The sequence below is a fragment of the Diorhabda carinulata genome, chromosome 9 (assembly GCF_026250575.1).
Source record: "Diorhabda carinulata isolate Delta chromosome 9, icDioCari1.1, whole genome shotgun sequence".
In the NCBI taxonomy this organism is placed as follows: Eukaryota; Metazoa; Arthropoda; class Insecta; order Coleoptera; family Chrysomelidae; genus Diorhabda; species Diorhabda carinulata.
The window spans coordinates 17,875,623-17,901,063 of record NC_079468.1 but is presented as its reverse complement, the minus strand read 5'-3'; the positions used below and the strand labels follow the sequence as shown (position 1 = coordinate 17,901,063).

General features: G+C 31.6%; 1 protein-coding gene across 1 annotated transcript in view; it reads left to right on the top strand.

The window, feature by feature from the left end:
• Nucleotides 1-344: 344 nt before the first annotated feature.
• The window catches only part of LOC130897965 (hemocytin), a 75,389-nt gene continuing 50,292 nt past the window's right edge, over nt 345-25,441 (top strand). Inside the window, exons 1-14 of the mRNA XM_057806961.1 lie at nt 345-522; nt 5,667-5,741; nt 11,594-11,736; nt 14,808-14,984; nt 16,136-16,298; nt 16,434-16,561; nt 16,630-16,792; nt 17,759-17,886; nt 19,846-20,005; nt 21,185-21,312; nt 21,493-21,588; nt 21,661-21,852; nt 24,044-24,348; nt 25,249-25,403. Of these exons, the coding sequence (XP_057662944.1) occupies nt 455-522; nt 5,667-5,741; nt 11,594-11,736; nt 14,808-14,984; nt 16,136-16,298; nt 16,434-16,561; nt 16,630-16,792; nt 17,759-17,886; nt 19,846-20,005; nt 21,185-21,312; nt 21,493-21,588; nt 21,661-21,852; nt 24,044-24,348; nt 25,249-25,403 (2,081 nt within the window). The 5' untranslated portion in view covers nt 345-454. The remainder of the gene's footprint in view (nt 523-5,666; nt 5,742-11,593; nt 11,737-14,807; nt 14,985-16,135; nt 16,299-16,433; nt 16,562-16,629; nt 16,793-17,758; nt 17,887-19,845; nt 20,006-21,184; nt 21,313-21,492; nt 21,589-21,660; nt 21,853-24,043; nt 24,349-25,248; nt 25,404-25,441) is intronic.

Below are 25,441 nucleotides of genomic sequence, written 5' to 3'. Positions count from 1 at the left end.
CTCTTCAACGGTGACTCTTCTATCAAATGAATTAATGGAAATTCGATACTGATCTGTAAACAAAACATTCACCCACCCAAAACGAGTGTAGAAAAATATTATAGAAGTAGAACCGAATTGAGGTACGAAAGTACAGAATCGCAGCCTGTGGAGAAGAATGTGAAATAATGGGCTTTAAAGTCGTGTAGTAAAAATAGAATATCCAGAATAAGTTGAAACTGGAAAGTCGTTATTGTGACAGAGACATTCGGAAATGCGCATGATCGTCTTTACTAATGTTTACATTATATTGCGTCACTGAAACCGCCTCTGTAACTGAAATTTTGATATGATTATATATATTCCGCTCTCGCTTTCATTGAAATAAGATAAAAGCCTTTTTTGAGATAAATTGATTCAATTTGGCAAATTTCATTTAGTAATAAATTTACAGTGCAAAGTGTCACCACGTGTAATGAGGACATTAAGGGTGTGGGTACCCTTCTTTGTGTTATGGATCCTTTTACAGGATCAACAAACGAGGTGAATATCATTTTTGAATTTATTCAGACATATTTGTAATAATTATTTAGGAAATTTTCAATTTCAATTTATAGGAAATGATATAAAATATCTCAAAATTTAATAATTAATCAAAAAAATTCTATATATATTTTCTTATAGATTAAACATCAAATATTTCTCAATAAACGTTCCTAATATGTTTTAATATTTAATTTCATAATTGTGATTCTAAATTTTCATTGAACTTTAAGTAATAGACACAAAATTGAAAAAAAAATAACAAACTAAAATTCCATATCGTAATTGTCTCATTAAAAAAAACGAACCAGGTATTAAGTAATTCAATTCAATATTATTTTGAAAATGATGTAGGTACTTTTCTCATTTTTATGTAGTTTATAAAAACATTAATGAATAAAAAATATTTTTATATCGCTAATCATTCTACGTTATTCGGACTATTCTTGCTGAAAATATATTTGAATGCCAAAAAAATTTTTGTTTCACGTCAAGATTTTATAGTAAACCAATAATTATTATGGCTGGAGTTCCGAGAACGGGAACCCTCAAAATCACCTGCAATTTCGTACATCTTATATATTAAAAAAATTGATGATCTCCATTCCGAGTCCGTTCAGGCGTTCTACCCAACCGATTTGCTTAATTTTTTTTTCAATGAAAGGTATTGAGGCACAGATCAGCCAACAACCATCGGATTTCATCTAATTTTCACCATTCCCAAGTTATACTCAAATGCGATTTGAAATACATTACTTATGGGAGTTTTTCACATACACACGTTCTATCCTCAATATCTCAGGTTCTATTCAAGATAGAGACTTCGTTTTGGTTTAAGAACACTCGTTGAAACACCTTCTTTCTTTTGAGTTTTTGAACATCTAAATCGGTTGACCTGGAAAGGAGCTAGGCGCGGTCATTCAATGTGGAGCTATGGATTTTTGTAGGTTTTTGCCAATTTTTCTACATTCAAAGATCTATATCTCAGGTTCTAATATAGCTACAGAGTTCGTTCTTTTCTATTATAATGATTTCTGATACTTATTTAATGGATTCGATGCGAGCGAAGCCGCGGGTAAAAGCTAGTACTCCCAAATATTTTTGGCGTCTTGCAAGTTAAGGGAGTAAAAAAATATTTCAAATCATTTTTTTTACAGTTATGAGCCCACGAAAAATATATGGGTTAGCATTGAAATATTATTACTTTTCTTTTTGTCCTAGGCATACTAGTATCCTTTTTATCATAAAACATTTTGGACAAAGGTTACATGGAGGTAGCAAAAAATGGGTCCAATGGAATCTCACTAAACCTCATTTAAACCGAGGGGGATAATCGAAAATATCACGTCAAGTTCAAAAAATAAAAAATATTTCATATATTGAAGAAAAATTATTCTTAAAATAAATCTCATGGCTATTAAAATCATTCAGTTTGATAGTAATATGAAAAATGATAAAATTATTGATAATAGATGTTGTGAAACATGTGGCATTTATTTCATTTCGCGTGTAAAGCTGCAGAAGCACAGATCAGCTCTTCATGAGGCTTGATAAGAAACTGTAGTCAGGATTCAACCAATGCATGTAGTCAAGCGTCGTGCTAAAAAGAGGCTGTGCGGTGTGGATAAATGTTTGGAATGGATAGACTAAGAAAATGTAGACATTTCCCGTGACTGTCTTCCAGTACAACCAGAAATCCCAGATGACATGTGTCCCAATTATATCAATCGAAAAAGTACACGAGTCTCCATGGATTGCGTAGAAATTTTAAAATAGTTTTGATTTATCAGTTTCTACTTTTTTTTTTGATCGTGACGCAATAAACAATAGATGTAATTTATTTACATTAGGAAATAAGCTCAAAAATCGTGAAAGTACTCTACTTTGGTGTAAGGAAATCGAATTTTTACCTAAAGAAAGATGTTGCGAAAAGTATAGAAATAATTGAAAGCGCTGGATGATAGAATTTGCGGAGTAAAAAAAAATTTGTGTATCACTTATATGGCATCGATACATTGTTAAATTGAATCTAGATTCCTTTAAACAGTGGATGGAAGACATAAAAGCTATATATTCAGGACCTAGTGAATGTTAATTTCAGTTGAACATTTTTTGCATAATAGTTTAATTCTCATTTTTCAATTGTGTTTCATTTTCTTTCTCAATTATAACAATAATATAAATAAATAAAAAAATATTTTATTTTCATAATAATAATATATATAAAAAATGATTCATTATCTTGTTAAATTATGTAAGGTTATTTTATAACTATTTAATGATTATTACCGATTTTTTTTGGGAAACGCCAAAAATTCATTAAGGTACAATCATCTAGGATGTGACAGAGTTTTTGGTAAAAATTTGAAGCCAATCGCTGGGCTCCCGTTTTTGGAATTCCAGCCGTTATTTTTATGAGCCTTATCAAACAATAAATTATTGTGTTTTGGACTGAAAAAACTTTTTGTTGGTCGATCCGATTCGACTGTTTCGTGATAGATTTTTAATATCAGCTAAATCATGCGTGTTTATCACTCTTAGCACCCACATTTTCATGGAAAGAAAAATCTATATGCGATTCTAGGAAACATATTTTCAAATATATGTTGAATAAGCAATAATATCTTTACAATGTTAATATTTGTGGGAATTTATGTGACTGCAACTAAAGATTTTCACATTAAATAAACGTGAAATGGATGCTGCATCTTTGATTATCATTTTAATACCCGGCTATTATTTTCGCTTAATTTTAGCTTCCGCAGAAAATTTTGTCTTTGTTCATAGTTTTCAAAAAATGATTTATTTAGCCCAGGTTTCATGTACGGTGATATCATTTTTACGAAACAACTAAACTGTCTCATCTAATATTCTTTTGACTCAAGATGTAAGTAGCTCTTGTGGGTAGTTTCTCTATGGGGAATATGATGCTTGTGGTAAGCAGTAACACTAACGTCCGACATAACTTCAATCATGAATATTGATACTACTCTTTAGATGAATCTATTCACCAATTAAATAATGAATTTTTGGGACACTTGGAAAATCTTTCTCCCCCTTTTTTGTAGTTTTCTCCAAAAATCTCCTCAGTATTAGGCGGTTTAGGTATTGAAAGATCATCTAAATTTAGTAATGTTTTAGTAACAAAACAAACGACGTATCAGGATACTTTATTGTATTCTTGGAATTGTTAGAGAGATAGAAGTAGGATATATCCAAATCACTTATTTCTCTAAACTAATAATAATTGCTTTTGAATTGTTGCTGTATATGCGCTACAAACGAATAAAAAATTAATTCTGTTATGCTACCATTATGATAATAAATTAAATCTCCCAAAATAATCCCAAAAATATGCTTTATTTTCAAATTTTTGTCAACTTCAGAGAATATCCAACAAAATTATTTTTAGGAAGGGTGCAATACGTACTTTTGTGCTATTTTTTTAACGTTGAGTATCGAATAACTGTTTACGATTTTGGCATTGACAAATCTGATTGTTACTGGAATTGTTGAATATATGTAGATGGAAAAGAAGGTTGATAGAAGTTAAACCAAGCCACAGGGGCTAAGACAGGCGAAGACTCTTCTGGGAAACTATAACAAGAGTAGATCTGCTGAATGTATCAATCTAAGTAGAAACAATCTACGAATACTAACAGGAGTCCTGTTAGTCGCCTCAACAAACACCTGAAGATGCTAGACCTAGCAGAGAATGCGGCGTGCAGATTTTGTTGCACAGAGGACGAAATCTCTATTCACATTCTCTCGGAGTGTGAAACACCGAGGAACTGGAAATAGAAGACGAAGATCTCTGGCAATTAAAGCCATCCCACATTCTAGACTTTATAAAAGGAATGGGATTGATGGTTCAGCTGTAAACACTTGGTTCTTCAGTAACGCAGTAAGAAAGCTGGACACAATAGATCTTTTGGGTCGAGACCCTAAATCCATACATATACCTAGATACATATATAAGTATATGTAGGCCATAGATTCATGAAAAACTAACAAAGGATCGACGGAGATGATAGAGTACATCATACTTAACACTATTTTTATTGTAATTATATTTGAAGTAAAAACAATCGTAATAAGAGTATTAAGAAACATTTGTTTCTCTCTTATTTTCTTAGACCAGAAACGCTTTGCATAATTTAGTAATATGTATAGTACCGACACTTCCCGCAAAATTTGACAAATATATGTAAATCTTATTTTTATTGTTGCAAAAACCCTGTCTCAGTGCATGTAATAATGGCCTCAGATGAGAAAATATTTTTTTAAATCGTCCTAGGACTGCAAGGCCAAAGCACATTCTACTGCAACTGGAAAAAATGTGCAAATTTTGGTAGAATTTCTCACTTTACAAAATAATGAAATGGCAAATATCATTTGGTTCCTTTTTGTCCACTTCTTCATGACATACATAGCTTTCCAGATTCTCATTGCGGTATCAAAATAGATCGTGTAGAGCAATGCGTGGTGCTTAATGAGTGGGTTGAATAGGTTGAACAATCTTTCTTCTGATACATTTTAAGTGCTAGAAAATAAATGGAAAAATGTATTGAACTTAGAGGAGACAACATTAAAAAATAAAACCAATATCTTTATCAGATTTCTATTATAAGTGGGTCAGAAGTAGAACAAAGAGAAAATTGACACTTAGTTGAAGTAGGTGTTGGAATAAAATACTCTGATGCTTGGCATAACTCATTTTGACATACTAGAGTTTGCCTTCAATCAGAGTAATTGTAAGGGTTGGGGTAGTGTTAGTGTTAACAGTTTGTCAGTATGAATATCACTAACTGTTCTAGAAAGTCCAATATAGTAATAATTCATTTTGTTAATATCTCTCTGCATATCTGCATATCTTGGTACTTCACAAATGATTTGGGATTGTCTTTTGAGAAGTAATAATATTGTATAAGAATATATTAATCTAAAGAATCCAAAATATCGAATTTACACACATTTAGGGTTGTTCAAATAAGTCATTTATTTACATACAAGGCCGAATTTCAACTTTTTTTGTATAAGATTTTATAATGAAATAAGTAAATCGCATTCTATTGTAAAAATTCAGATTTGACTCAATTAAATATAGTATGCTGTTGAATTGAAACATTTCGTTTGTTTTGTAGGGGTGTACAAGTTCCAAAGTATTTACAAAATAAATATGGTACAAAATCATTGACTTCCGAACGTCATACGGATGGGTAAGTATTATAATTAATTCGTACATAGTTTATATTCTTAGGTAATGTCTAGTGAAGTTGGCTCAACATGATATATGTGAATAAATTGTAATTGAAATTTTTATTCGTATTGTAATAGTTTTAATTTTTTTTTATTGTTTGTCTATGAAAAACAAGAACGACGAGGATATGTTTTAAGAGTTTTCATGTTGAAATGGTCTTGTTTATAAGATGGTTAATTTTTAGCAAAATAGATATAGGAGATTATCATCATTATCTATTTTTATTCATGTTTCCTTTATTCAAGATTTTTTTACTTTGTCTTTATTATTGTTCTATGCCATGGCTCGTTATTATTACTCCTTATAAATTGATAAACTTTAATACAGTAGAACTAATTATGTTTAATGTTTCAAATACATTATTTAATAAGCACTAATTTATATATACTAGTTTTCTTTTGTGTCACCAGTTCGACTTCTCAGAGTTTGTAGCGCATTCGCCGAAATGAGAATGAGAAATTATTCACGATTCCTGAAAAATCCTTGGGTTTCTATTGACATTTTCTTGGGAAAATGAGATTATAATAGCAAACAATAGGACCTGCCGCGGTTCTCTGATTCCTGTCATGTTCAAAGAAGTTTATCGTCGATTTTATTATCAAAATTTTTTAACAGAAGGCTTCTGAGAGCTAAAATATATACACAATACAAAATTATGTGATTTATTTTGCATTTTACTCTTCAATATTCTAATTTTTGCATATAATGCTTCATAGTTTCCTAAGTTTGATATGTTTTCATTTAAATCGTTAATTGCTGGAGTTTCTCTTGTTTTTTTTTTTCTAAAGAAGTAGAAGGAATGAGGTTAATTAAGCAAGCACTGATTTCACTCATTACGTTTATTTATGTTGCTGGTAGAATTACTCAATCAATTCAAAAAAGAATATGATTTCAAATATACAAGATAGTAAGGATATTCAAAGAGTTCAATATAACTTCACTAGCGAAAGGATGTGCAGTCTTTAAGGTTATGTATGTAACTACGTATTTAGATATTGGAGTATCATATACACTGCCACTTAATTATGTCTATTGGGTCCCCTTGTGATACTGGGGAACCCTGTGTTTACAGCTGATCAGTCCCTCCCACTCCTTTTAGAAAGTTCAGTATGTGAGATGGTTGTAGCTCCTAGGGATCTTCGACTTCTATTTCATACGCCCCGGGTGTAGTGTTCTGGAGTTTCGTAGTGTTTCACACTTCGAGAGAATGTGAATAGAGATTTCGTTCTCTATGCAGCAAGATCTGCACGCCGCATTATCTGCTAAGTCTAGCGCCTTCAGGTGTCTATTGAGACGATAGTACCCCGATGGGACTCCTGTTAGTATTCATAGATTGTTCTTACTTAGGTTTAGCAGATCTTTTCTGGTTATAGTTTGCCTGTCTCAGCCCCTGTAAGTTGTCCTAATGATTGCTCGTATCTACTTTTTTTCCAATGATTTTTTCATTGTTTCGTAGCTGATACAACAAAAGGTTCAGGTTCCATGAAGGGCTTGTCTGCGCCCGCTTTAGCGAGCTTACCAGCAATTCATTTCCCTTCATTCCGGTGTGTCCCGTAATCTATTGTAAGGTAACTTTATTTTTCTTTTTCAATTTTTCTAGGTAATCCCAAACGAGTTTGGAATTTATGATATTGGACATTAAAGTTTCAAGTGCTGCTTGGCTGTCGAACAAAATGATGATCTCCTGTTTGCGATAGATCCTCTCTAGATTGAACTATTCCCTTTTTTTAATGGTATACTTTTCTGTTTTACAATGCTTGAAGTGTTGCCCAGGCTTTCGGAGTGTTTGGTTCTGAACCCGTATACTCCTATTTCAATTCTGTCTTCTGATTCATGATCCCACTTACTTCTACGGCTTAGAACTGAGGTAAATATTTTCTCAAGGCTAACCTTTTCGATGCATCATCCTTAGGCATGTCCCACGTTTATTCAATATTTAGGAACAGTTTAACTTTGGTGATTCCGTCTCTGAACATTATTGGTATTTTTTTTTGCCATGCTATTTAATGGCAGCGGCTGTACTTCGAGAGATTGTTCCTCGTAGTATTCAGACTAGCTCTAGTGCTCCAAACCACTGCCTCATATGTAATGATTGGTCGCACAATTGACGTGTACATCCACTGTAGGTTATTTGAGGTACAAGCTCAATTTCTTCCTGTGAAGTTTCTGCACACCATCGGGGCTTTTGTGGATTCAGTGATTGTGTCCATTTCGGGTTCTTTAAGGTTGAGTCGAAAAGAGGTACTGCTTGAACATTGAGATTAGAAAAATAAGCTTTCGCGCTTGAATTATAGAAATAGTGAAAAGTAGTATGTGCAAGAGAAGCATTTGAATATTGTTTCAATAGGATAAAGTTATATGAATGGTTGTGAGTGTTTTTCCAATAAAGTGCCCTCAGTAGATTATACCAAGAATATATTTTCGTAATTTAAATTGTATTCTCATGTATTCCTCTTTCCATTCTCAATTCTCTTATTCATAGGTTCAAATCCATGTATTCATCGTTTCTGATTTTGATCCCAGCTTAATTTTTGTTGTTCCTTTTTTTGTTTATTCAATATTTTCTTTATGTAACATCAGTTCTGTCCGTTTTTTTATAATTATCGTATGTTAGTTATTCTTCTATCGAGGATTTTAAAATTGTCAATTTAAATAGTAGACTTTATTAGCCTAAATTATTATTCGGAAATATTTCCGAAAGAAGAATAATTAAATTGTTATGTTATCCAATACACATGCAGGATACGATAAACAATTAATTAACGGAAAAAAATAATACATATTATTTATTACATCCGCCCCAGAACCAAATCTGTGGATTAATTAATTGATAGAAAGTTTCTCTATTCATTGGTCGAAGGTTATTCACGTGGCCAATTTTCTTATAATCCTTGACCTCTAGTAACACCTGCAAACGATATAGTGACTTCCTTCTATTGAACTGAATTAGTTACAAAGCTGCTTCCTGTTACAACAAAACGATTATTGGGAATGGAGATATGGGAACCATAAAGCAGTTTATTGTGACAATTCCACTAAAATTCCTCCTCAATACTCAATTTTCTTCTGGAATATTTTTCCCATGAATAGTAGCTATGTTATGTTAAAACAACTTCTCACTTGGTGTTGATCATAATAAAGTTTTTATTGAGTTTAAATGATGAAATAATAATTGAGTCGTGAGTGGTTTATTACCTATAACCACAAATGACTGGGTTTTGTTGGAGTGTGAATCACCTCAACGATATGTTTCCAAATAATAATTTATAGATTATTACTTGGAGTATAAAAAGTAGTTTTGTATCCTTTGTAGCCTCGATAAGAAATCATAGTATCTCTGAAGAATACGCGCTCCTAGCAGCATTTAGATCAAAACAATCATCTGATTGTTTTAAATCAGCCGTAACATTATTTGCATTAAATAAAATATTTCTTTTGGTATCGATTTTTGACAGTGGTGGTTCGTGGTGTATTATATTATCAAACTGATTAAAAAATTAACTATAATTTAGATCTACTCCAAGGTTTTTAATAGAGAGTGGCTTTAAACATACATACTTAACCACAGAATGGTTATTATAGAATCATCGTCATCGTCGTCATCTCATATTTTCGAACTGTGACAAGTATATTAAGTCATGCCGAGACTCAAATTCAAGTATAGTATATTTGAAGGAAACCTGGTTCAATACACATAACGTAGTTAAATATGTATTTGTTGAAATTTCTAAACTTTGTTACTTATATGCTATAGAAAGCAAAACTATGTGATTATAATCATTTACTTGTTCTAAGTAGATAATTGATCGAAAACATACATCAAATCGAATCTGAGCATCACTAAAAATCTATTTGTTCCATTGAATTTATTTCAAATATGACGAGTTTTGTTAGATCCTCTATTTTTCAGAATTATGAAATCTTAAAATTTATAAGAAGATTTAGTTGAAGAAACTGAAATAAAAAAAACAAAAAACAATCCTCTGTTGAAAAATGCTGCATCGACCAGTGACGTACACAAAATTATCAAGATTTCATTTTAATTGAATCAAGAACTCATATTATCTATTATAGGTATTTCAAGGACTCTTTACAAACCGAAAGTCGGCGAGAAGCTTCGAAATTTTATTGGAGTTTGACAATGAGGTGTAAAAAAATAAATAAATAAATTGCTTTGGCAAGTTTTTTTATGATATTTAGTAGAGATTCATATAAATGAATTATATTGTAGAAGACACACATACATACAAAACTAATACGTATGTTTAATGAGCACCACGTGAGAAGGATTGAAAGCAATCATTTGATAATCTACAGTTACTTTATTTCTTGGATTTAATACTTCAGATAAAATGTGAATGCGAATACTGTAAATTGTATATTTCCTCTCTAACAAATGTTGTTGATGATGAAAGAAAAAAAAACAAATGCATTGAATTTCGAGCCAGTTATACAATAAGAACTCTGAATCATTTCATTTCTTTATGACCAAAGCAAAGTATAGATGGAGAAAATAATAATTTTTGAAAATGTAATTCCATAAAATATATCTAATATAAAGATTCAATTATAAATTATTCTCTATTATAATGCAACTATTTTACTAATGGGATACCGCTGAAGGCAGCAGATTCTTTTGTTTTGACTTGTACCGTATTTTTCGCTGATTCGATTGAGAAAAGATTTACTATAATAGCGGTTGCTCTTGTGATATTATTTCAATTAAACTTACAGTAGAAAGCAGCCTTTCTACCTACAATTTATTTATCTTTAGAATAGTTGTCTGTCTTCATTCGGTTTATTCTTGTGTATAATAATTATTAGAGTATCTTGTCACCACTAAAATTTGTCGCTTTTTGAACAGAATTTTTCAAATTATCCATTTTTATAGTTTAAGAATTTGTTACTAATTATGGCGGAACTCCAAGAACTATAAAAACAAAAACTATTACCGCTTTTTTATAGTTTTAATGTGTATTGCTAAATTTTCTATACAATATGTACAAACTGGTTTTTCAATTGCGATTTTTTATATGTAATAAAAATGTATATGTAACTCAATTCAGAGATATCAAATTTTTATTTCCCACCTGTTACAAAAAAAATCAAAAGAAGAACGTCATGTCTTATACTTATATAAACATCTAATGAAAATATTATTTAATAGACGAATCCGAGCATCACTAAAAAATCTATTTGTTCCATTGAATTTATTTCAAATAAGATTATCTCTCGAGTTTTGTGAGATCCTCTATTTTTCAGAATTATGAAACCTTAAAATGTATATGAAGATTTAGTTGAAGAAACTGTAGTAAAAGTAGTAAGAGAAGTAAAAAACAATCCTCTGTTGCAAAATGCTGCATTGACCAGTAACGTACACAAAAGTATCAAGATTTTATTTTAATTGAAACAAGAACTCATATTATTTACTATAGATGTTTCAAGGACTCTTCTACAAACCGAAAGTCGACGAGAAGCTTCGAAATTTTATACCGACATCTCCAATCGGTCAAACAAGTTTTAAGGAGGTTATAAAATAAGAAAAGTGAAGAATAGATTTCTTCAATAGCTTATATTATAAATATTGGACGAAAATACCCGAAATAAAGACTTGAGACTTTCTTAAACTAACTTTTAATGAAATATACTTTCATTCATATGAGATTATCAAATATATCGTTATACACTTTGATGCAAATCAGATCAGACCAATTTTCAGAAATTTAAAAAAAAACAATTTTTCATTCCAGCCCATTATTGTGAGGAAGTTTCCTAGCTATTTTTTCATACTATAGTGTTTAATTTTTTTAGGAGTGCCTCGAAATTTTACACGAAAACGAAATCGGCTTCGAAAACAAAAATAAATAGATCAAGTTGGAGTGCCCCACTGACCGAACAAAAAAGATTCGACCCATTTGGAGATACTATTAAAAAAATGGTATCATTTCAAGGAGGTAAATTGACATTTTTAATGTTATTTATCAATCCAATCTTTGTTTAATTGTTTAAATACACTTGACGTGATAAGAGATTACAAGTAGTTGAGTGTTACGATGTTAATACTGTTTCTTAAATTCTTTTTCACTTTTTTTCGATGTTTGTGAATAAATCCGCAATCTCATGATACAATTTTGATTTGAAATTTGCTGTTAAACATCTCAAATCCTTTCCAAACTTGAAAAACTTTCTTGAAATGGATGTTTTTGACTTTATTTTAATTAAAAAATTTTAATTCAAGCACAATAATTAATTCAAATAAGCTTTATAATTTCCACATGAATTAGAAAATTTTTTGCACAAATACATACTTTTAATTCTTGATATTAAGTCTTTTACATTGGATACTTAACATATATCATATGTTTAGAATTAATTATCCTTAGATCCTTAATTTAATACTTGACTATGACAAAGAAAATAAGCATAATTTAGATTTTCATATAAAATGCGCAACTAAGTTGTATAAACTTGCATATTTATCAACTGATATTTTAGTTTGGATAGGAGATTCAATTCCTTGAACAGAATTCTGTTTGTACTAAGATTGAAATTATTCTGTATATATATAATATTCAATAATAAAACATCATCAAAAATTTTCGAACAATATAAAAGGCGAATTTAATCTTTTTAACTGACGTATTGAAAGGAAAGAATGTTTGAAACTCTATTTTTATATGATGTTATTATCAACGAATATGCTCAATATGATTCCAGTTCATGAAAAACAGTATTGAAAAAAGTTGAAAAAAACGTCGCGGCAAATCATAATCAGCTTGACTATTCCATTGGATTTCCTTACCACTTTTAACTACACTATTTATTAGAATTGAAATCGTTCAGTATCATAACAAAAGCGTGCGTCAAAAATTGGAACTGGTTACTGTTACAAACAGCCCAGGAAATAATTCTCGAAGATAATAATAAACGGATAGCATTTTGTGATAATAGCGATTTTTTTGTAAGCACATAATTAATGGATGAACTTAAACATAATTCGTACACAATACACAATTCGTTTTTGAATTCGGCAACGTTAACATCTGCGCACTGCCATATTCGTTTTAAAGAAAATTTTAGAGGACTACATCAATGGCCCATTTTTATTATTAAATTATTATTACAGTTCTATTATTTCTTTAAGGTGATTTGCTCACTTTCTCATAATAAACGTGGGAGTTTGAATTATTTGGATGCTACTTTTAATAATAAAATTCTATTTATAAGATTACATACGAAAATGAAGAATTTTAATTACCAAATTTCACCTGTCTGCATACCGCGCATGTGAGGAAAAGTGTAAAATACGAAAATTGATGTATCTTGACGGAATAGTCAACTTTTGAAGGTACTGCTGGGCCTTTATACCACAATGGTTCTGACTTATTTTCTTGATTCAATTGCCATCCACATTCTGTTGATTCAAATGAAATATGGTGCGTAAGACATTTTGTAACAGAGTTTTCCAGCATGGAGGAATATTGCTAGAATTGAAATTTATAAGACCTTTGTGAAATTCTTCTTTGTCACTGGTGCTTGCAAAAAATTTCAAAAATAATTCAAATCTTGCACTTCCAACATTATTTTTGTCTATATTTCGTTAGTAAATCTTTGGATAAGATCTGTTTTCTCTTCGCCATTGATGTATTCCGGATCCGTCAAATGTTCAAACATATTTTGGTATTCTTCATTCTGTATTAAAATGTTGAATGGTTTGATTTTTCCTTTTGCGAACAAAAGCTGCTGTATAATCAGAACCTGTGAAGGCATGGAAGCCCGGAAGAGCTCGACAAAGTGATGGACCTAATTCTCGGGCAAGATCTGTACAACTTATATAATTAATTTCTTTACCTAATTTATTTGTTATCAATATTTTTTGGTTTTCAAATTTGTGAATATTTCCGAGACAAATGATTAACACGTCAGATGGTATGCGGGATTTTTCCGGCAGTTTTTGAGAGAAATAGTTTCCGGCATGATGAAGAAATTTTAGCCTTCATCACACACTTTAAATAGGTATGCCAGACCCTTCCGGCAAGACAAAATGGTTTTTTTTTGTAAAAGCTAATGAAATTTACTGTCGAATACAAAAAGAAATTAATATCCGCGATGACGGTAAAACATTTCTCCATTTTTTTAATAATTTTTTTTCACATTGTTTCGGCAATAGGAATCCACTCCTACCGAGCTTAATTTGTTCCTATACTTATGTTCTATCTATTTAAATAAAATTTTTTGATTCCGCCATGACAGGACTTTCAGTGTTACCGGCTCCCCGTCTAGAAGTAGTTGTTGAATTTGGTATAATAGAGACGACGATAATTGTGGTTTTCCATACATGTGGAGATTCATTAGTGTTCGTAAAAAAATAATTCTATGGAAACAAACTTTCTTACATTCACGTGTTGTATAACTCAACTAGCGCCCCGTTCTCAACATTACACTCATGTAATGTCCCTCTTGCCTCTCGTTACGTAATATATCTACTATTATTCACGTAGTGCGAACAAGAGATCTTCCAAATCACCAGATTTATCTCCAAATGATTTTTTCTTCTACAAAATGGTTTTGTTTAATATCGTATTTCATTCAAATAAATGATCGTTAAGTTTGTTTCTGGAATTTCTTTATTTATTTCTTAGAATCTACTTCATTTTCAAACATTGTTTTTAAATGAATTATTTGCGATATATTTTGAAACCGATGTTTTCAATTCAATAAATTATAGTTTAAGATATCTTGTTTTGATACTGATTGATTTCGATAGTAATAAAACTAGATAAAAGTAGGGTAAGTACTTAAATAACGGAGTGGTAATCCAAAGGAACAGAGCAGATTATACTTTATTGCGACGTTCTATTAGAAATTTCACTATCTACTGTCCACTATTGTCCAACTGTTCATCATCTCCGAAATAACTGTAGACTAGATTTTCAGTTTTACATCGTTTTCAACGGAATGCTTTCTAGAATATTGAACTTCTCCTACTGAATATCTATTTCATTTGTATTTTTCTTCATTTTAGGATGCACTAGCATGCCCAAACCATCAAATGCTGTGGTGCGATGCTCGCAATTTTCCGGATGTAAGGCTGATTGTAAGCCGAACCATCAATTTCCGAATGGAAAAACTCAATTGAAATTCACTTGTCATCACGAAGAATGGATTACACCAGATTTTCAAGGTGTACCTGATTGTGAAGGTAAACCGATAGTCAAGTCAAAAAAATTATTAAACTGAAAACATCTTCCATGTTGTCATCAATCGTATTTTGGTAGTATTTTTCAACTTTTTGTAGATAAGTCATCAACTCTGAATGCAATATAAAGTAATTATGAATTAGAAGGGATTTTACATTTTTAAACTAGAATTTGGTGAATTTTTTCGATGATAACGCAGCGCTGGTCGCGGCAGCTTTTGGTCGTCTCAAACGTTCGTCGTCATTCAAGCCGATGCTTCACTTTTATGGGCATACAGGATGATGAAGAGTCTCCGTACAAAGTGTCTAACCTTCTTTTATTTGCGTACGAATATCGCCTTTAAAAAACAAATATAATGATGGATACTCAATTTTTTCCAAATCTTTACAACGACTTATACGGTCGTTACACAAAATATAAGCCTCCAAAATGTTTTTGATTTCCTCGTATTGGACGGTATTAAGTTATCTACCTCAACTTTTATTTCTTCTAAACTATCTTTTCCAATATTTTCTTCAAGCAAACCAAAATAAACGCTTATTATACGTCAAAAATTCTATTTTTCATTTATTATTTCTATTATACACACTGTTAATTGCTTATAATTTATTTATACGCTTACACTAAATACACTAAGTTAATCACTACTCACTAAAACTTATCTAGACTTCTTAACATATTAATTTATTTAAACACACCTATTTATACAAAACAGATTTCTCGATAATTCGGTTCTAGAATGTGAACAAGTAAAAACGCTATCCCAGAAATTGATTCTATAAAAAAAATATTGTAATGTTTTAAGAAATCCATTATAACCGGACAGGGCGGGATTCTTGTCGTGGACGAGTTCTTAACAATACAAACAAATCGCTGCCGTATATAAAAACATGTAAATAGCTTTTCTGAGAATTTCCGCAACCGCCAAACTTTACATTCTTTTAACACAGCGTATATTTCTCAACTTAATTGATAGGTGCCGATATCTTCAGATAACCTTAGTTTAGCCTAACAAACTAAAGCTGAAATTAGTGAGTTATATTATAACAAAGTACCAATAAATCATTAATGATATATTACATCTATCTCGAGTCTTTACAAACCATTTCAACCTATTTGTGTGACTACATCTAGAATTTTGTTCAATTTTCAGCAATTTGCGATCCGCCATGTCTGAATAATGGAATTTGTTCATCTGATAACCAGTGTCATTGTCCTGAAAATTTCTCAGGACCTCAATGCGAAATTCATAATATACCATGTTTGAGTACTGACGCACCTTTACCAAAAAATGCTAGAAGAGTTTGTAGTTCCAAGTGAGTATCATCGTTTATTAATTTCAATCAACTATGGGAGGAATTAAATCAAATGCTGCTATATCGAGTTTCTATCAAATTTTGTGTACTCAATATTTATGAATGAAAAATTTTAAATTCATAATGTTTTTCTAGACAATGTACCTTCACTTGCTTACCAAATAAAGCGTTTCCTGATGGTTCTCAAAGTGCATCAATAACATGTAAAGACGGCAAATGGGTATCAAAAGATAACAAATTGGCTACAATACCCAACTGTAAAGGTATTTGAATTCATAATATTTATAATTATATATAGAATATTTATAATTATTTAATATTTCAATTTTAGCTGTGTGTTCACCACCATGTCAGAACAATGCTACTTGTCTTTCTAATAACCAATGCAGATGCCTTGAGAATTTTTCTGGCTCCAGATGTGAAATCGAAAACAAACCATGTCTCAGTGCCAATGCTCCGTTGCCAAGAAATACCAAAAGAAGCTGCAGTAACAAGTAGGTTACTTTCGCTACTTATTATTCAAATTATTTTATGTACCTTATTCTCAAGACATATTTGAAAATTAATATTTCTTATATATTTTATACTATTTCAGTTTCTACAAGAAGACCCACCAGCACAAATCATTTTCAAAAGATTCTACCTTGTTTTTCAAACAAAAACCTCTGGAATCACCTTCTTTTTCATTAGACACACTATTGAATAGTGTGGTGTATTGACTAAGACTATTATTTCTATAGTTTATACACAGTTATTTCATCAATTGAATTTATAATTTACAAATTAATAAAAAATTCATTCAATCAATTGGACCTGTTTTGAGTTGTTTCACTAACAGCAAAAGATGAGGTTATATTGGTTCTAAATTAATCTGTGGTTTTCCTTGTCACATATTCATATACATATAATTTTTTATTTAGAAAATAAAATTTTCATTCTTAACTGAGCTGGAATTTCTGGAACCGTTGGTAATATTCATATTGAATACACTGGTTACACCACCACTACATCAACACACACAATTACACTGTCTGACGTTCGTTTCGATGACCAAGTTATTGTCTTCAGACACTGAAGGTAAACCTTCAAACAGACGAATATAAAAAATTTCACTACATTACGATAATACGATGCTGTCCTTGTACTACTCCTGATCTAATGGCTACAGCACCGATGCGGCGCTCGCTCCTCACATTTTTACCCGGGATGCTCATCGTTTTGACTTACTATTATTCCCCGATATATTGACTTAAGACACATTATAAATTATCACAAATAACCATCTGAAGAGCTCTGAAAAATAAGGAATATTGCACTGTTATAAATAAGCCTTAAAGTCTGTTTACATTACAAGGACTTTTTGAGGTTATGTTTTGAAATATCGTATTCAAGTTTGAAATTACTTAACATCAAAGTATTTGCTTTGATTTGAAAGTCTTATCTTTATCTTAAATTTTTAGTAAATGTTCCATAAGATGTTTTGAAGATCACGAATTTCCTGATGGATCTCAAGAAATCTATATAGAATGTCAAAATGGGAACTGGGTATCTCATGCTAATAAATGGGAAACTATTCCAGACTGCAGGCGTATGTATATTCTAGTAATAATTTAGATTTTGTTTGAGTATAATTTTTCAATTTTTACTCAAATTTTTTTATCAAGAATTATAAATGTGGATTATAATAAAAATCTAAACTTTCTTCAATTCATATTGCCGATAAGGCGTTTATGAGGATGATAGAATATATATGTGTGATCGAGAATTCATAATTATTATTTCAAAATTCAAATCATTGTAATCATAAAAAGTGTTTTAATCCCAATAAGAATGACAATCTGTCTTGGATATCGTATAATCAAATAAAGCTGATAACGCCTTGAAAAATTTGTTACAATTCATTTATTATGAATAAGTGATAATTTTGATACATTTTTGGATTGAAACTTATAAGATATATATACCGAAGATATAACCATAATAACAAAAGTAATAATATAATGGATAGATCCAAAGCTCAGTATTTTAGTAGATAAAATGCAAACTATATACGTACTGATTCGTTTCAAGAATAATTTTGGGATGAAACTAGAAAAATATTCACTTCAAAAGTGGAAGCCAACACCTAAACACGAACCTTGGAACTCATATTCAACGCACTAGCCAAGCTTCTACTTGAGTCTTGACTCAAAACTGAGGTAGTGTGGAATGAGGAATGATCATAAAATATATGGCCAAGAAAAAATGAAACTATGAGAAGTTCAGGGCTTCTTAGAGTTGCACTCGTTCAGGATAAAGCACTAACTTTTCCTTTTTGTGAAATTGTGTGACATTTAGAGCTAAATTCATTCACTGGTGTTTATTTCTGTGACTAACAAAATTACGGAGCACAACATAATTTTAAGCAGACATAATATTGAGATTAATTGAAGATATATTGAATAGGGAAAGAGTGTCGAGAAAAGGTATGTACTGCTTAGTTAGTGAGGGATGCTTGCAGGTGGAAAGCTATAAAAATGAGAATGAACATTTAAGCGTTTGAAAATTGAAAGATGCAATGGGATATATATGAAGAGTTGCAAGAATAATGTGTGGATAGCTTACCCAGTAATTTAAATTCAAATAATGATCCCTCTACAGTTCGAAAATGGAAAGTTATTATTAAATTTAGTGAAGTTCTAAATTTTACATAAACCTGACAGAGTAGTTTTAACATATATTGAAGAATAATGTTTCCGTTGTTAGATAAATATGGAGAAAAAATTTTTCGAATAATAAACTCATTTATTACATAGAAAAGCAATCAAGGAAACCGAGGAAAAGTTACGTAAACATTATCCTGAAAGTATCCCGACCCGATGGATGATTTGTAAGCGAATTTCTGCTTTTTAAAGTTGCCATATGAATACGGATAATCTTGAACGTCCGGAACCGTCATACACCGCATCTACTCCAAAAGTAGTTACTAAAACTCGTGCCCTTTTACTTAGCGGTCCTCAAATAAAAGTACGTGAACTTATGAAATATATATTTCAAATGAACGGGTATGTGATTTTTAGATGAAATACCTATCTGCAAAGAGGGTTCTACGATTACTTAATGTTGATAAAAAGGTCGCTTGCATAAAAAATTGAAATCCATATTTGGATATCTTCAAAAGTGAATTTGTCCGTTGATATGTCACAAAATATAATCGAAACAATGGACTTCATCCATTTGAGAAACATGATCTCAAGAAGCACAAACCGCTTTTATATTCGATCAATAAGATCATGGCCACAGTGTTTTGAGATCCAAAAAGTTTTTATCGATTATTCAGGTCAATGAAAAGAGAACCTCCGAAAGATTATTTTTGAATGGATTTATTGAATTACAGTAATTGCCATTCATTCGCTCATTCCTCAAACCGACCTCGTTCGTGTTGTTTAGCATCAATCAAATTACAATTTACGTGACATCGGATTCTTCTCCCCATACTATCATAGTTTTAAGAAATAAAATATTCAGCTGTTTATCATATTTTAATTTAGTCCTTCGTTGATTTTAGCTGTCTGTATTCTACCGTGTCAAAATAATGGAATATGCTGGAAACCAAATGAATGTAATTGCCCAGAAAACTTTTCTGGCCCTCAATGCCAGTATGAAAACAAACCTTGTTTGAATCATCCCCCTATGCCGAAAAATGCTAAACGAAGCTGCAATTCAAAGTATGTTCAATATCCTATATAAAAACACTTTAACATTGATTTACTCATAGAAATTGTGCATTTACAAAAACGAATAATACCGATTGTTTGAGTAAAGAAAATTTTGTTGTTTGGCACAAACTTTCCCTGAAACCGTCCATGAAGCCTACGGAGGTTCTATGCCGTATTTGAATTTACCGTAGTTTAAAAGCTGTATTTCATTAAGGCTGGTGCCACACAAGTTAGTAGCTGGCAGTAGCCTACATGCTCACATTTAGTTTTCTTCACTAACGTACGATCTAAACCAAGCAACCAAGCTTCAAATAATAATTACTAAGGTCATCCTTCATTATTTATATCACTATATAAAAAAACACCCTAATTATGAAATATCAAGCGACGCAATAAACTCAAAATAATCACAAAACAACGACTCTGATCCTCAATCATCAACGGACATCTTAAGTATTCTGAAAACGAGACTCCTATTGAGTAGTTCGTTTGTAAGACATCTAAAAATGTAAATATCTGCAGAGAAAGCCGTAACAGCCAAGAGTTTAAGGGATGTGAACTTATCAGCAATCCTGATATGTGTATATTGGTTTGATATTGCATTCCATATTCGTCTTTCCAGCCCAACCGGACCAGCCTAAATGAATACTCTTCTACTAACTTCCTAAAAGCAGTTAATCAAAAGATGGAAATTTACGTAGACCCATATCAAGTCTCTCTCTTATTTCATCAGAATGAATTGATTAAATGATTGAGAAAAACAGTTTTGTGACACAAATATGATGAAAAGCATTATGGATGCAAACTTGTGGCTCATATACGGCTGTACCGACCGACTATGGCTCATATTTTATGCTCATTGTGTGTTGTCGCCTTGTGCCGGGTATCAACGAGTGGCTGCGTCTTCCATCGGTCGATACAGCCACGATTTTGAGCAAACAATTCAACTTCTCAAATGTTTGTACCCCGCTGTTTAATTGTATGATGTCACTTGGTACACGATATTGGTACTGCCAGTTTTTGTAATACTCGACATACTCAAAATCTTTTTTCCTCAAGCAATCAGTGAAATAATCGTACAAACACACAATTTTCTCTTTTATGAAAATACTGAATAGAAAAATCAAATCAATTGATAAATTATACAAGAAAAAAATTGAAACTCTTGAAAAATTGAAAATTTTTTAGACAATGTACTGTTACTTGTATGACTGGACATCAATTTCCTGATGGTTCTGCCATTGCAACAATGACCTGCAAAGATGGGCTCTGGATACCAACAAGAGATAAGTGGGTTACAATTCCGGATTGCCAAGGTATATTTTGAGCCATATTTACGAGTATATTGAATATAATTATATGGAAATTGATATTTCGAATGCATACTTATGTACTAGTTTTTACTCAACCAATTTATTACTTATGAAAACGTTAACTTTTAGCCTAATAATCGTTTCTGCATATTTATTAGTTTTAATTATTTATTACTTCTTTAGCAACATGTGACCCTCCCTGTTTAAATGGTGGTAACTGTTTGTCGTACAATGTATGTCAATGTCCTCAAGACTACAGAGGTTCGCAATGCCAGTACTGTAAGTATATTCCCGTTTAATTTGGAATTAATGAAAATACACGTGCTGATATCTATATTCTCATTCTTTCAGTGGCAAGCGTATGTTCTCCCAAACTACTGGACTTCAACGGAGGCTACAATTGTTCTGGTAACGCAGACACATTCTCATGTTCAGTCAGCTGTCCAACTGGTATTGATTTCGAATTTCCTCCAGCACCTGTTTATACTTGTAGTTATTCCTTGGGTTTTTTTCTACCAGCTCCCATACCTGACTGCGTCTATCGTAAGTGATTCAATACATCATATATTTGAAATAAGTCCTTTATTTTAAGTTTTTGAATAACATTTCAATCATGCGAGAGCAAGAATTTGTTGAAAGCTACTCATAGAGCTAGAAAATCTTTGACAGAAAAAGTTGTTAAGACCATTTTTTGTTTTTTTTTTGTTTTTGTTGCCATAATATAGATAACATAGAATGAATATTGTATAACAGTAAAATAATACTGGGGAATAACTTTATAATTTCATATCTGTAACTATTTCCTGGACTGAAATTGTGATTCACCAAGTTTTTCCCCTGCTGTCTTCATTTATTATATATATACTACAACACAATTATTGTAAATCATCAATTAAAAGTCTATGTAAAACTGGTACATGTTGTATAATTTGGTTAATTTGAGCATTCATTAGTTCCCCAAATGAGAGGCATTTCCATTTGAAGTGTTATTAGTTCTTATTCTGTTTTTTAGTTGGCACCCCATTAATTCGTTTGAATTTAAAACAAAGTAAGACGGAGGTAATATTAAAACAGTGGGACCATTCTTCTTTGTCATTTCGTCCACAGTATATTCTTTGGCATTACTTTTGTTTCTTAAACCTCATTCCAACTATTTAGCCTCTTTTTGGGCTAGGACATTTGCCGAATCTGTAAATCGACTTGATGGTTGATCTAGAAGCCACAGTTGCTACATACTTTATTGTTCACAAAACTTTTATTTGAGAATAATTTCACGTTTAATACACAACTTACTGCTGAATGTGAACTGGTGGAAACTCGACTAAAAGTAACTACCTGATGATTATAGGAAAAATATTTCCAATTATGTATAATACCCTATTTACGTTCAGTATTATTCGATTTAGTAATCGGGTTTATTTAGGGAATTCCAAGAAATTCATTTTTTGCTTATTGTTGTTGGTTATCTATAGTTTTAAATGATTCACTGATTCTGAAAATTGAATATTGTAATGTGGACCTGGACAGGTTGTTTACTATCCAGTCTCTTATCTCTTTTTGTTAATATAAGTTTCGATGAGCGACATTATATCTGACACACGTATTATTAACAACCAAACTGTTAATTCTCCCCAGCAAAAGGAACTAACCAATAGGGATTTTGATCTTTGGATGTCAATTCTTTCAGATGTTTTGTCACTTTCTCGACCAAAGTAAGACTATAGTCTAAGGTAGAGAAGTTCTGCGTCCAATCTATGGGCTAGGTGGTTAATTAGAGCTCTCGCTACTGATTTCTGATTGGGCATTTTCCAAATTTGGTGCTGACATTAAAATTCTGTTGTTTTATACTATGTTGATAATAAAAAAATAATAAAAACGGTAGTTAACCCTATCCACAGGATACCAGTGTTTTAACCTCTGTAAATATTAAGGTACGTAATTGATTCTTTTAGGATGACGTTGGCCTTATTCCGTGAGGAACTAATAAATATAACTCCATATTTATTGTAATGAGAAAGAACTAGTTCAAAAATTGAAAATAAATAAAAAATACAATCGCTCTGTTCGGTGTTAACATGTTCTAAAAGAGAGGAAAATGATTTAGGGTGGCCTTTTCTAATATCTGCTATATTAAAAGATCTTGGTGAAAAGTAAATACCGTAAGATCGACTGATCCAAGGTCATTTCCTTAATTCTCTTTATGCTTACACTGCTCAATGTTACGTCAGTCGATTGTACGAGCGCAAGGAGCTTCTCTTATGACTTTAAGAAGTATTTTTCATCATATATTTCAACTTTTTACCAACCATTGACAAATGGTTGGCAGGTTCTAGCAGTGGCTGTTGCAACTCCTAATTCTTGTAAGGTGTTAGTTATTCCTAATACTTATGGGTTTAACATTTGTGGGAGTAGTACTCGTAAAGTACACTGAGATGATCCATTCCATATCACTCACTCTTACTATGACGAATAATATTTGATATAATGTATATTTTCATATATAAAACAAAAAGTAACAAAAAATTTTATATGCAAATTAACCAGAGTATGCTCCTTAAGACCCATGTCACAAGAGATATGACCTTAATGATCAATATGAATTGCGAATGTCGAGGTATTAGTTTCCCCGAACACAAGCAGAAAAGATTTTACTTTTGATTCATTCACCAATGGTTGCAGTGTATGATATTACAAGTTTATTGTGGATAAAATAATAAAAATGGATTTTTTCCAGCCGACGGTTCACAAGTTGATATGATCCCAGGTTCTGATGAATCACAATTAGTGGTGAATGAATTTGATCTGAGTTCAGAAAAAACTAGAAACTTGATCAAAAGAATCCAAAAAGCATTGGATAGTGGAGAAAGTTTGATAACAACTATAAAGAGGATCAGGAAAGAGTTATCTTCATCTAAAGGAGGAATGAGTAGCGCCGAAAAAGAATTATTAGATCAATTGGAAGAAGCATTGGCCACTGGACAAGAAGATATAATTAATGACATCAAAACCATGAACGTCTCTGATATACCAGTTACTACGGTAAGTAAATATTATTGTACATAGTACATTTTTACATTTTCTAATCTACATTTCTTTCTGAAGTTAAAAAAATAGCCTTTCATATTTGACTTAGTTTACTATGTCCCAAATATACCGACACGTCTATCTTAAAAATTGGTTTTCAATAGCGAATAGAAGAAAATAGTTTACTACTCTTCATGATAGGTGGCGTGGAACTTGTACACCTCAAATATTGCTTTTCCAATGAAGCTATACTATAGGATATTAAGTAGTGTACAGTCGATTGAGGACCAAAAAGGATCTAAGAAAAGCGAGGTGACTGGAGCATGAGTATACAAGCTCAAGGGGAGTGAAAAACAAATCTTTCCCATAGGAAAGTAGTGTTTACATCGGCACCAATGGCATTGTAATGTATGACCTCAGAATCAAATCTGATTCTGTTATAAACTCAGTATTGATTAGCGAAAGGGCGATAGAGTTGCTGGGCTTTCAGGGCCCGAACTTGCGGTGGGAATCTCTTACGCGCATATTAAGGAACCTCTTAAGCTGTGAGGAAAGAGAAAAACAAAAAAGCATGTCTCAAGTCATATGAATAGAGATAGGCTCATGGGCGAAACAAATCCATCATAATAGGGGGAAGAAAAACTGTAGTTAAATGGAAACGAAAACTCTGGTAGGCCTAATCATAGGGCACACAGAAATTGGCTATTACAGATATAACACCGAGAGGTCTGTTGATCCGAATTATTTGTATTGTTTGTTGTATTACATTCTAGTTTCAAGATTTTAATAGGAAAGTATTACTTGTTAATATTGGGATTCTAAGATAAAAAAATAAGTTGGGATCAAAACTGATCTATCATTTAATTTTGACATAATTCTTTCAATTTAACAACTTAAATATCTGTTTTATTTCAGCCTAAATCAATTATGGTCGATGATAGTTCAAAAATAATCAGTAGTAAAGTTAAAGACTTGGAAACAGCTATTATTGAACAAAAACTTCCAACTCCAGGGACTTGTTTTACCTGGGGTGGATCCCATTACAAAACCTTCGACAACAGGGTATTTAGGTATTTTTCAGTCGTGCATATATTGGAATATTTAGAAT